This window comes from Athene cunicularia (assembly GCF_003259725.1).
Source record: "Athene cunicularia isolate RWA chromosome 3 unlocalized genomic scaffold, athCun1 chr3_part1, whole genome shotgun sequence".
In the NCBI taxonomy this organism is placed as follows: Eukaryota; Metazoa; Chordata; class Aves; order Strigiformes; family Strigidae; genus Athene; species Athene cunicularia.
Genome location: NW_020799097.1, coordinates 38,792,258 through 38,805,840, shown reverse-complemented (window position 1 = coordinate 38,805,840; position 13,583 = coordinate 38,792,258). Strand labels below are relative to the sequence as shown.

General features: G+C 35.7%; 1 protein-coding gene across 2 annotated transcripts in view; it reads left to right on the top strand.

The window, feature by feature from the left end:
- The window catches only part of SNX14 (sorting nexin 14), a 57,336-nt gene that overhangs the window by 20,108 nt on the left and 23,645 nt on the right, over positions 1-13,583 (top strand). Inside the window, exons 8-17 of one of the 2 annotated variants that reach the window (XM_026844187.1) lie at positions 1,074-1,230; positions 1,521-1,596; positions 2,424-2,468; positions 2,560-2,640; positions 2,766-2,880; positions 4,816-4,971; positions 5,237-5,361; positions 6,383-6,441; positions 9,823-9,849; positions 13,202-13,334. In XM_026844187.1, the coding sequence (XP_026699988.1) occupies positions 1,074-1,230; positions 1,521-1,596; positions 2,424-2,468; positions 2,560-2,640; positions 2,766-2,880; positions 4,816-4,971; positions 5,237-5,361; positions 6,383-6,441; positions 9,823-9,849; positions 13,202-13,334 (974 nt within the window). The remainder of the gene's footprint in view (positions 1-1,073; positions 1,231-1,520; positions 1,597-2,423; positions 2,469-2,559; positions 2,641-2,765; positions 2,881-4,815; positions 4,972-5,236; positions 5,362-6,382; positions 6,442-9,822; positions 9,850-13,201; positions 13,335-13,583) is intronic. The other variant, XM_026844188.1, reaches the window with a different exon arrangement.

Below are 13,583 nucleotides of genomic sequence, written 5' to 3'. Positions count from 1 at the left end.
TTGCTTTGGGGAGCATTTCCTTTTTTCCTTCTCACCCTTGTGTCTCTTAGTAATTCCTCACTATTTGCACAGACACCTCAGTGATTCATGTTCTTGCCAGAGAGCACATTCCTCCTCTCTGCTTTTAGTGACACCAGCTAGGCAGATTTGTCAGACAGTGTGTATTCCTGAATTCCCCGTATCATGTGATACCACTTCTGGTTCTTGGTTGTGAAGGACAAGTTAGCAGGCTTCTCTACTGAATTCAATATGCTGGAAACAAGCTTTAACCTTCTAGATAACAGGTATGTATTAGGTACCTGACCTGTGCCTGCTGTAGTTCTTGGGATGAGGCTGTGCTGCATTGCTAGTACAGCTAGGTGTTATTTATTACAGCTCAATTCTTGCCTTTAAAGTGACTTGAATAGATATAACATTGTTTATTCTAATTAATGTGCATGGGTTTTAATCTGATAAAGCAGGTATTCTTTCAACTTCATACAGGTGCTTATAAGAGTCATCACTCTCACAGATCCCTATGCTGGTTTTGGTTTGATTTGCGCTGTTTAAAATATGTATTCCTTCATGTTTGCTTCTAAATATTCTAAGCCTGAAACAGTTATAACAGGATTAAATAAAAGTTGATCTCAAATTGTACTGTAGGCAGGTCAGTAGGTAGAAGCCTGATAAATGAGAGTCTGTGAAGGAGACTGTGAAAAAAACAGGTAGAGGCGGGAGGCTGTGAAGGAGATTTTGGGGAAAAAAACAAGTAGAGGCAAACTTTGGACAATGCAGTTTTTTAGACGAATCAAGATGTAGTTCTTCAGTAATTATAAAGAGAAAACATTCTGGAAACCATGCAAACTGCAGTTGTTTGGTGAAGGAATTCTTACTTCAGTGTGAGGTTTTATTTTTACATAGCCAGGCTTCAAAGTCTAAGCCAAGGTTCTTCTGTAAAGTTTCAACAGTGTATCCCTTTGGAGTTGTATATGTACTAAAAGTATTAGCGTTTTAGTTCAAATGACAAGCAGTCACCTCTTACTTTACAATAAGAAAAAGCTGAAACAACTCATAATCCTGTTTTTTACTTGCAGTAAAAAATGCAGAATTTTTACAGCAAGCTGCTTTAGAGGAATATGGACCAGAACTCCATGTTGCTTTGAGAAGCCGAAGAGATGAACTTCACTACTTAAGAAAACTTACTGAACTTCTTTTTCCTTATATTTTGCCCCCAAAGTCGACAGAGTGCAGGTATAGAAATTATTTAGAATTGTATTCTTTAAAGTGTTTTTTTGCGTACTGTGTTTGTGGAGTGAAAGAATGAATTCTAAAGTCATCCTCCTCATCCCTCCTCCTTATCCCTTCGCTTATGAATTTTTTGATTGGTCTTAAAAATAATTCTAGCACCCTTAAGGTATTACTAAATATTAAAATATTTCCCAGTAAAATATAATGGCATTGGAAACTTCACTTAGAAAATTATGTATTGGTTCTGTTTGTTTTCTTTCCCCATTTTTTTTTTTTTCTTTTCCCCTTTTCAGATCCCTGGCTCTTCTGATAAGAGAGATTCTGTCTGGTTCCGTTTTCCTTCCCTCAATGGATTTCTTAGCTGATCCTGTAAGACTTTGGAGCATTTATCCAGTATTACTGTTTTCCTACTAGAGTGTGTTGTGGTAAAGCGAATGATGCACCATGACTTACTTGCTGTGCATTTTGACTGGGTAAAAGAAAAAGAAATTTTGTGGCCAATGTTTTTGTTTGTTCATTATAACTGGTTTGAGTGCTTGAGTGACTGAACTGACTAAAATACAGTATTGGCATGATATCTTAAGAATGTATTTTCAATGAAGGACTACAATTCCTGTCAAATAGGAGAATACTGTGCTAGTATAAGCACCTTCAAGTTGCTATAACTACTTTTAAATGGGCTCCTTTACTTGAACTCTAGCTGTGTGTATCTTTATAGCAGTGTAAGTAAATCAGCCTTTTTTGCAGCTGGATGGAAACAAATTCTTTTGTCCTTAATTCTGCAAACAAGAGGGCATTTATTTCTAAAGATGTAACACTGGCATCTTTGTTTTTATTTATATATGTATTTTGATAGGCAAAATTGCAATATTTATAAAGGTATCACCTAGCCACAAGCAGAAAGTACTGTAGCTGTGGAAGTATTAGTAGTTCATTAGATCTGCACTAACAGTAAAAATACTTTGTACAACTTTCCTGTCCTGGATAAAGAATGTTTCTGTGCAGATATTTTCAGATATTCCCTGACTTGTAAATACTTGAAGAGAGTGTTGAAGATTAATTCTCAAACGTGTTGCCAGGCTTTGTTGCTTTTAAAGTAGTACTGTATTCACTTGGGCATAACATAGTAGTGAAATGATTTTCGTCTAATTTGTTGAGCTTCTTTGGTAGTACTTTTGTATTGTGTTTTTCTGCAGGACACTGTCAACCATTTGCTGCTAATCTTCACTGATGATAGTCCAGTGAGTACTGATAAGTTTGAAACAGTAGTAATTTATGGACCCATTAAGGAAGCTTCCTTACCCAGTTGTGTCTTGTTATTTTTTTCTACAGCCTGAGAAGGCAACTGAACCTACTTCTTCATTGGTTCCATTCCTTCAGAAATTTGCAGAACCAAGAAATAAAAAACCATCTGTAAGCAAAGGCAACATTCCTGTTTTAAATAGTGTTTTACTTTACCTGCTGTTTTTTTGTTATTTACCTGCTATTATTTATGTACTCGTTGGAAGTTTGGCTGACTGTATTTTTAACCTACTAAGGTCCTGAAACTGGAGCTAAAGGAGATCAGAGATCAGCAAGACCTTTTATTTCGGTTTATGAACTTCCTGAAACAGGAAGGGGCAGTCCATGTGCTGCAGTTCTGCCTAACTGTAGGTAAGATTGCATATGTGTGCTGAGGTGTATTTGATGATCTTTAAAAGCTTTAAGCATTTGCATGTTGAAGTGAATATTCAGTCTCAGAACTAGGTGGCATTTTTAAGCAAGAGGTTACCTTTCAGGATCTGTGTTCACTTACTTTAGTATGTCCTGATTCTTGAATGCTAATCTTGGCAACATTAATGTTGGCATGGACTGTAGGTCTTAATTGTATTTCTGTTTCTTGATAAAGGTTGGACATAGTAAAATAGAATATTCTTGTAAGAAAATGTTCTGGCCACTGATAAAAAGTACAGCTGCCTTTTTTAAAATATGTGGTTACTATAAGTACTACTAAAATGAGCTGTTCATCATGAAAAGCTTCTCTCGTTCTTTTAGCTTTAAAATTCTGATTTCTCCAAAGAACAGAAACATAACAGGAACATTAAAGATGTTGAAACCTGTTCAGTAACCTGAACCTTGGTTATGAAGTGTGCATTTGGGTTTGCCATTACACAAGTGTTGTTTGAAAAGCTCTGTAATTTTGAACAATAAGGTCTTCTGTGAAGTTCCTATAAGTTGTTTATTTCAAGTTTTTTGGTCAACTAGTAGTTAATTGTTGGCTTACCAAAATAATATTTTTTTTTGATTTTTCTTTCTAGTAAACAAGTATTTCCATGTTGCATAGGAAATAATGGGTGTGTCTTCATATCCCAAGCCTGTACATACATTGGGAAGATGTGAACTTACATTAGACAGATTTTATCTCAAAAAATACCACAGAAATCATTGAACATTACATAAGAGAAATATAAATAATCTCTCTGCGCATACAGCTTCTTATGTGCTCATAATACTTCCTAACATGTTGGCTTTTTGTCAGAAAAACTCTCCTAACCAAAAAACTTACAAAGCAATTACCTTTTCAGTGCTTATGGTGCCTGTGGGGGGCATTCTAAGCTGACCTTTCTGGAGTTCTCTAGAGCCACTTCCTTTAGCAGAAAGGTTTATTCAAACTGGTTATTGCCCATGTTCAGTCTTTTTTTTCCGAGCATTTTTTTCTCGATATTCTCTTCCTTCTAAACTTCTCTTGCATTCTCATAGGTGGCAAATCTATATATTAGCTCATAAAACAAAGCATGAGATTTTGGTGTCTCAAGTTATGCTGTCCCAAACTGTTTTTTGTAGGTGGTTCTTCACTTGGTAAAAATATTTTAGATAAGAAGCACTTACTGAGAAAGATAAACAAACAAAAAAACCCCAACCCAACCCTGGAAGCGTCTTGGTATACTTCTTCTCTGAAGAAGTTTTTCTGTCTATTAATTGACAGATGAATCAGACACTACTTTATTTCCTCTTGTTTCTGGTCAATACTCATGCTGTTAACAGAATGAGCCTATAAATCGAGTAGGATTGCACAGTAATTGTTCTGAATAGAATTTTTATCTTGTCAGTGGAAGTTCATTCTGAAGATAGTCTAATATTAAAGATATTATTGAAAATACTGTGGTTGGGTGTCAGGAATGAAATAGCAGCAGAATAGGCAGATGACTGTTATAAAGGGCTGTTGGGGCTATGTGTGTGTTTAGCGTGAACTGGAAATCATGCTAAAAGAAAAATTAAGTTTGCAATGGGGTAATTTAGAAAAAAAGTCATTCTTGTGATTCATTCTTCTGCCAGGAACAACTTTGTGGATTTATTCTTACTGTGCTAGGGAATTATTAGTTTTAATTGCAATACATTTTTAGTAATAATTTTATGAACAAATTGAATTATAGTTAATAATAGGGCAACTACCTTATTACCTGAGATTTTTAGATGTCTTCTGTTTCTATTAAAGTTTTACAAATTACTATATCTTCTGGAAAATGAGTTGATGTTACAGGTTGCTTCAAGATGCTGTTTGTTTGCCAAGTTGATCAAAAAATGCATTTTCTTTCCCTCACATCTCAGAGGAATTCAATGACCGAATTTTGCAACCAGAACTAACAGATACTGAAAAGATGTCTCTTCATGAGGAAGTACAGAAAATTTACAAAACTTATTGTTTGGATGAAAGCATTGACAAAATTAGATTTGACCCTTTTATTGTGGAAGAGATTCAAAGAAGTAAGTTTGAATTTGAAAGGATAAATTATACTGGAATTTAAACAGTGTTCTGTAATAAAGTGAAGACTAGTTCCTCTAAATATGATCAATCTTTTGTTAGTTTTACAAATTGTTAACATCCTTGCTGTATTGTGCGTAAGCCTTGTTTTGTCAGTTTATTTCTATTTTTTGTCAGACTCATAGTAGCTTTCAAAGCGATCACAAACTCGGACCAGAAAAACCCAAACTTTATATACCCATATACTTTTTTTTTTTTTTTTTGTAGTTGCTGAAGGTCCATATATGGATGTTGTGAAACTTCAAACTATGAGGTGTCTTTTTGAAGCTTATGAGCATGTACTTCATCTACTTGAGAATGTTTTTACTCCTATGTTCTGTCATAGTGATGAGGTAAGTGTGAAAGATTTGAAGGGGTCTTAAAGCAAGATTGTATTGTTTAAGGATACCCTATCTACAAGTCATGTGCATGTTTTCCACAGTCTCAGTAAGAAAACTGAATTTATTCTAGTTCAACACAACATCAACAGAATAAAAAAACCCCTCTCCGTTTTTTGTTATAACAATTTGTGTATGACACTGTTAATGCAAAATCCTCTCCACCCCTTCTTTTATGATTGCAAATTTGGTGCCAAAGTAAGCTGTCTGGTAGACACAGAACATTATCAAGAATCTCTTTGTTTACTTCTAAAATATAGTGGTGCTTAAAGAAATTTACAAAGGTTTTATTTAGGTACCTTCACCATTTTGCAATCCAGCAGTTGTCAGGTGTTTGTTTTCAGGAAGGTCATTCAAAGCAATTTACTAGGCATTTAAGATTGTTCTATGATTGGGTTCTAAAGGCAAGTTTAAAAAAATAAATCCCCACACTGGGCTGACAGCTGCATAAAGCCTTTTAATATGAAAGATTTTAAATGCAGGGGTGAGTCTGAATTCTTGTCCCTTTTGGAGTTTGTGTGTGTAAATCAGGTTGCAGGTTAAGCTTCTTGCATTTATTTGAGGCAGAATACATTGACTTGTCCTGGGAAGGGGTACTTAACCTTACTTGGTGTTATTCTTAATGAAGTGTATTTCTCAAAAATGATATTGATGGTCATCTTTCCCATCATAGATGTAATATTTAAAATACTTGAGTTTTTAACAAGGAAGACATGTATTTTGGTGTTTAATTCTAGTTTTATTTCTGTTTCTTTTTTTTAATCCCAAGACCATGTAAAGTAAAATAAGTAGTCCTGGGAGTGTGTATTGCAAATTTGGTCTGTCCTTTTCCAGATGAATAATTCTAGCTGCTGGATTATGGTCAGCTTGCCTTTTACTTCTGTTCTTGTTTTCTGAATTCTGCAGTGTCGTTGTATAGTAGCCCTTACCTCAGTTACTCTGGTGTCATCTTTGATACCTTATTTATCTGTTGTAGTACTTCAGACACCTTTTAAGAGGAGCAGAGTCACCAACACGCAATTCAAAGTTCAACAGGTAGGTATGGTAGAATCTTTAAGTGGTTTTCTTTGTTTTATAGCTAAAAGTGTTAAAAATTAAACCACAGGAATTTTGCTACTGCCTGATACTAATTTGGCAATATTAGTATCAGGCAGTAAATATATATACAGTGATAATAACAATGTGGAAATAAAGTGGTGATTTAATTGACTATATATATAAAATACCATTTTGTTGCTGTAAAGCTGGGTGGTCTTAGATTTAGGGTCTTACAGGGATAGGTGTTAGATGCAGTGTACCCTGCATCTAACCAACCTGGTCATGTAATGGGAATCTCCTCTTGCATGAAGGAGGTTTTGCCATTTCTCCCAGGTCAAATGTGTTTTTCTGTCCCCCAGTTCTCCCCATTTGTTGCAGAAATGTAGCATCAGAAGCCTTGTTTCTGGGTTTGGAATATATATTTACAGACCACCTTCAGGCTGCTTAGGGCCTATGGAGAAGAGGAGCATCTCCTGTGTTACGTATGGGTGATCTTCTGTTGTGGGGTTGGGCTGAGGAAGCTTGAGGTCTCATAATTTCTTGTCTTTAATTTTATGTTGAGTGGCTTAGCTATAGACTAGCCCAACTGAATTGCTCTTGTGGTAAGGAAAATTTCAGTGAGACAGTCTTTAATTGAGATAAGCTTTCTTTCTTGGTATGAAATGAGATCCAGAATACTGTAGAAAATGTTAGTGTTTATCATCATCATCTTTGATTACTCTTATAGAGGAGTAACACCAATTATTTTTCTTCTGTTTTCATTAGAGATATATCTAGCAGCAGCCCTCTTGATTTGCAGCCTACTTCGAGGTGTATTATCATGAGATCCCTTTCTTCCCTGCTTCCTCAAAAACTATATGATTGTTCTCTTTAATATATCTCCACTGGTGACACTTATTATGTAGTCTTTATAGTTCTGGTAGATCCAGGACTCAGGCTTTGGTGTAGTACTTTCTCAGATTGGTGCTGACAAGCTTCTGTTTCTTAACAAAGGGGCATAGAAGGCAGCTAAATCAAACTGCATTTCTCCCCTATGTGATAGTGACTTTAAAACAGCCTCCAGCTTCTGTCAAAGATCGCTACAGGGTTTTATCCAGACCTTTAAATCTAACGTCTAGTATCCTTCCCAAAATTATTCAAGGGTTGAAAGTATCCTGTCATACACTTCTTAAATCTAGTTAAAGTATGAAAACATTTAGGTCAGGTCGTTGATGCTTTGCTTTCGTAAACAGAGAGGTTGAGATTACAGGCAGTCTCAGCCTGGAGTTTTTGAAATACATTTCTGGCTACAAAATAAGCAAATTTTGTTTGGGGACTGTTACAACATATTCCCCTGGAATTCAGACAGCATCCATAGCATTACAGAAAATGTATCTGGTTTACATTTCAGAACAATTTAAATGCTCTGAGTATATGTACTGGTTTATGATACAAGATACATTGTGTTCCTGAAGTGGTGCCTCAGTGATTGTTTCCATGAAACAGAGGTCCTATCTGCAAGCAGTTTGTCTGTTGCTTTGGAGTTTCCCTCTGCAGAATCTGGTGCAGACAGTCACTGCCAAGGGAAAGAAAAAGCTTACTTATGAAATTGCTCCAGATATTATCCATGTGCACATACCTTATCTTGCTTTGTCTTCCCTACTGTAGTATTAGTTCCAGTTGAGAAATTACATGCAAATATATATTGAGAGAAATTACATGCAGAGAGATGAGTTTTGTTTTCCATATCTTTGATGCTTTTTAGGGGTACTCTGTGTGTATTCCATAAATACTACTTGATCTGACTTTTTAACCAGCAGTAGATATGAAATTCCAGGGGAATGTACATGTAGGTAATGTGTTGAAAGATTTCACTTATTGTAAGATGAGGAAATTATAGAGCGGTTTCTAGAAAATACAAATGGGAAAGTAGAAAGAAGTGACTGTCAGTGTGTAATTTCTGGTTTGAATCACTTTTTTTAACTATAGAAAATAATCAAAGCTTTTTGTGTATAGATAGGACAAATTATGTCCTATGAAAACTGCTAAGGTAATAGATAAAAAGTCCCAAGTGTTTCTGGAGCGTAAAGAAGTCACATTGAGGATATTCTGATAACTTCATATAACTAGTTGTGGTTGTCAGCAGTTTAACTCAACTGGTATTTTCCACCTAATGTTTAATGTGTGTGGCCAATGAAAACTGGTGTTTTAAGTTTCAATTCTGGCAACTTAATTTTGGATGTGTGGAAGAGAGGACAAGAATTCCCTTTCCTTCTCTCATATTTATGTATTTGTAACACAGTACTACATTACTTAAAGGTATTCTGTGTTGGAAGTCTAAAAAGAAAAAAAAAAAGCCATTATGTGATATAAACTCCCAGATTTCTGGATATTTGTATATCTGCCTTGATCTTCTACATACCATGACCACATCCTGATTTCTCATCATTGGGGTAGCAATAAAATTAAAACATTTTTCAAGTAAAGGATCAAGTAGAAAATAGATCAACAATTTTGTGGAGTGGCTAGGAGTAAAACCCACAGAATTAAGTCTGTAAACAGTTGTGTGCAATGTGATTGTTTGTCACCATCAGTTACAACTTGGTGGGATATGTTTCCAGTTTCACAGTTCACATAACTAAAGATGGTATAAAATGCCTTAGAATCAGTTCCTCTTGTAAAATGAAAACTAAAATCTAAAATTTGAATATTTTAGTCCTGTATCAGTTTGTCCACAATTCTGTAGCTCCAGTGAGTTAAAATAATGTGTGTGGTGACTGTGTTTATTGTTAATCCATTTAAACATCTCTGTTGGAATTACTGAGTTGATGGCTGAGGCATTGGTTCCATGTACCAGGTTATGTAGAATATAAAAAATGCATGACAGTTCTTAAAATCTGTGAAATAATAATTTTTAAAGATATATTAATAGTGGTTTTTACAATCTCTAATATGGGGTGGTAGGGGGTGGTGTTATTGCATAAAATAAGTCCACAGCCTTTTCTTTGTATTAGCCAAATGAACTAGATTCCTGCATGACCTCTGAACGTAGGTTATAGAAAAAGTTAGCTGCCTTTTTTGGCATTACAGGTAACTTTGAGAATGAAAGTTGTTCTCTAAATCGGTAGCCACTTGTGCTGAATGTCTACGAAGACCTGAAAGTTTCAATAACTGAGGCTTTAAATTCAAACGCGAAGACTGTGATGATAAAAAAGTGTGGGTACTGCTCACATTTCACTTCCTTAGGATTTTAGGTCAGGAACTCCTACCACAATTTTTATTAATCTGTAGTGATGGTCAAAGCCTATTCAGTTTTGTTGAGATAGCTCTGTCAAATTTTTTTTTTCCTTTAACATTATTTTCTCCTGGGCTCTGAGGTAATTTATGTGCCTGTTGCAGAAGTAGTCTGAGTTTGGATGACTTCCGGTAAGTCCGTCTAACAATAAATGTTGTGTGTTTGTTACACTGCATCTATTGTGACTGCATCACACAGCCTTTATAACAGCAATTAACTTTGTTTTAGTTGTAAAAATGTGAATGTCTTCTCTGGACTAAACTGCATTTCTCCCCACAATGACCTTTACTTCCTCTTCAGAAGTATTTAGAAATTGCTTAATTACTAATTTCATAATTTTGAAATATATTAATATATTTTTGCTGTTAACAATTTGTCTGTTACTAGTTTTGAAATATATTTTCATAACTTGAAGCATTTTTTTTGCCTGTGACTGCTAGCTGCTCACATTTCCTTTACTCCATGTTACATTTCCAGATCCTGTTTGAGGTTTTATCCACTTAACTGCTTGTTTATCTTGCACAGCTGTGTCCAGGATGATCATTGCCTAACTTTGCATGCAAATATAACCATTTTATGAATATTGTCAAGCACTCAAAACCAGCATTTCCATAAATCGGTTCTCTTTGCAGCTTTACTTGTGACTGTTACAGGTTTGATTCCAACATATGCTATTTTTCATAATTTGTTCTAGGTAGTCTTTGATCACTCATTAATGCCTTAACAACTGTTCAGTGGCTTGTTTCTCATTATTCGTGCCTCTTTAAATACATGCTATCCAAACTCAGAAAACAATTTTTTCATCACAGGCTTTTCCTTAGAATTTGTCAGAGCATCAGTATTTCATGTATTACTCATACCATTCTTGAGTCTTGAGGGAACAGTATCAACTTAATTTTACAGGTTAGGAATAAAGGTATACATAGACCCTTCTTATTTTTCATGTGCCAGTTCAGTGTATTAAGTTATAATTTGCTTGAGTGTTGAGCAGTAAGAAGTACTTGAGATATAAGTGCAGTTCATTGATTATTAAGTGCAGCTCTATGCACTCAGCATTTCTCCTAACTGGGTGTAGGGGTTTTAGCCAAAAGAAAATGGTACTCTGACTTCACGTGCTTGTGGATATGCAGCTTGTCTGATACATACAACTTCTCTGGTACATCTTGACCTGAAGAGGTTCACAGCAGCATTCTTCAGCTGCATAGCCCTGTCTGATCACTTGCGAAGGTCTGTTCAGTGTACTGCATGAAGCACGGATCCTGCAGGAAGATTATTTTGCAATCATCCATGATTAAAGAATGCCACAGTGCATGGGTACTAATGTAATCTTTGATCTGCAGTTCCCAGCTTTAGAGTGAACAACAATTGTAATTTTTTAATGTTACGTATGTGTGACTTCTGGAGCTTTTTTTTTTTTAAAAAAAAAAAAAAAAAAAAAAGTCTTCCTCACATCATTCACCAGGCATGTTGAACCCGCAGACTCCCCACTCAGGGCCCTGCCAAGAAAGAAAATATAGAATGATGGTCTAATAATGCTGTTACATGGGTCAGCACTAGAGGGAGTGGGATACTTTTCCCAAAGAGTTTTGTGTATGTATTTGTTGACAGTACTCGAATTGACAGGTCTTGAAAGACTTAGTCTCTATTCAACTGGCCACTTCCTTCGCTCTTTCTTCCCTCATGTCTTGAACCTGACCATATCCTAGTCTTCGCTTCTGCATAGCCCCAGGTTTTTTCTTCTATTTCTACTTTGCAGTGAATCTATTCCTAGCTATCAGGTTGAGTCCTGGCCCCATACAGCTCAGTACTGCAGTTACAGGCAAAGCTGTATTCTGTGTTCAGCTGGAGGATGATCAGTTCAGGAAAGAACTGATCTGAGCCTGGAGTACTCTTAGCAAATCTCTGAGTTTGTGCAAAGTAATGTTTTTGCTCAAAATTGTGAGAACTGCACAGCCTTTCACAGGAATGATGAAAACTTCCAGAGTCAAGCCAGAGGTCTGAAGTATTAACCTTCTAGAAAAGCTGTCCAGTTTTGTCTGAATAAAGTTTGTCTTTTGGTAACCCAGTGTTTAAGCTCTGGAACAACATTCAGGTAGGTCCTCAATGTGAAAAAGTTCAGTTCAGCACAATAACATGTAGAAGAATTTGTTTAAAAATTGAGTAAAATTGTTCAAACATGGATTTAGACTACAAACAGCCAAGAAACCTTATCTTTGGTTAGCAGATATAAGTAAGATAGATGGTGCCTGTCTGCTTTGAGGCTGACAATATGAGACAGAAGAAGCAAAAGATTTGGAAAAAAACAGTGGATTATTTATGCATTTTTAGTCATGTACACAGTCTGGGTAAAATAAACAGGAAGATCATTAGTAACACATGGAGATTTGAGTAGGTGGTTGATGATGTCAGCACAGTTTTATGGATGATGAAGATGCATTACCTGATCATCTCTGCTGTTCTGTTGGTACTGCTGTTCAGTAGTTAATAATTTTTTGTTTTAAAGGAAAAACACTTAGGATATTTTCCGGTCCTCTAAAGTACTAATTGTGCTTTTAATCTCAGTAATCCATAAAACTCTTTTGAGTCTTTGATGCTGCAGTTCACTGTAGTGTTTTTTAACTCGTCTATCAACTATTTATTAGATCAACATAAGTAACCTCAGGCTGATTCTGTATTCAACAAAAACATTTTTCTTTCCAGAATTACTAGCATTTCTATATAAGAAATAATCTTTTGTGTCAGGTCTTGTGTAAGGGCACAGGAATGCTATAAAATCTGTTCTGTTTTAAGGAGTGTACTTTCTGCCCAATTACCTTTCTTTTTCCATACCTTGTTGCTTTTTGGATGCTCTGTCATAAGTGGCAAGACTTTAAAAGTCTTCATCTTTCGGTCAGGCTCTTCAAGCCAAGATTCTTCAGTTGCATCTGTTTTCTCTCATTCTCAGTCTTGTTCCTTGCACATTCCTTTTGTCTGTCCCTCATGCTTAAAAGTCGAGATCTATCTAGAATCATATGTGCTTGTAAAATTCTGGGATGTTTATATAAAAAAATGCATCTAATTACACCATTTATAGTACTTGGCAAGAGTGGACAAATATTTAAATATGAGTACATGGAAAAGGACAGAAATAGTGACTTTCTTGGTGTACATGCCTGTAGCAATACCACAGTTTGCTGTCAAAACAAAATTGTTTTGCATAGTTAATTGTTTATTTTATGTCCTGCATTACTGGGATACTATTATAAGAGTGTTAATGTTTGCTCCTGGTTAAGCATACGGGAATCCTATATCTCTTAAAACTGTAATCAAGAAATTTTGCTGGTCGATCAGAGAACAAATTTGCCACAAATCAATTTCAATTTAAGTGGAATTGTAAATACATTGGCTAGTTGTTTTTCTTATCTGCAAAAGATGTGCACGGCCTACTGAGCTGCTGTGTAATAATATGCTTTGTGTTATGAACTCTGGCTTCTGTAATCCTAGGACCACACAGAAGAGAGGAGAATCATTTGGAATCAGCAGAATAGGCAACAAAATAAAAGGTGTATTCAAAAGTTCTGCGATGGAAGGAGCTATGTTGCCTAACTATAACCTAAATGAAGGAGAAGATGACTTCGTGAGTAGAAGCCTTAATTTTGTCTTTAAGTCTTTGTTGTTGTTGAGTTTTTCTGTTTCCTTATTTGAAAATGTTAAGTTTCTGCCTTTTCTGCTGTCTTACTTCACTGCAGGCTTTCCATATGCTGGCTTCTGATTAAGTTGCCTTGTTTTCCCTGCACTCATTCACAAGCCAAGGCCACATCCCCAGTTAGCGTGCCACTGAGCTTATTGCTTTAGTATGGAGAAGTACTAAAAGTAGCAGTGTCGG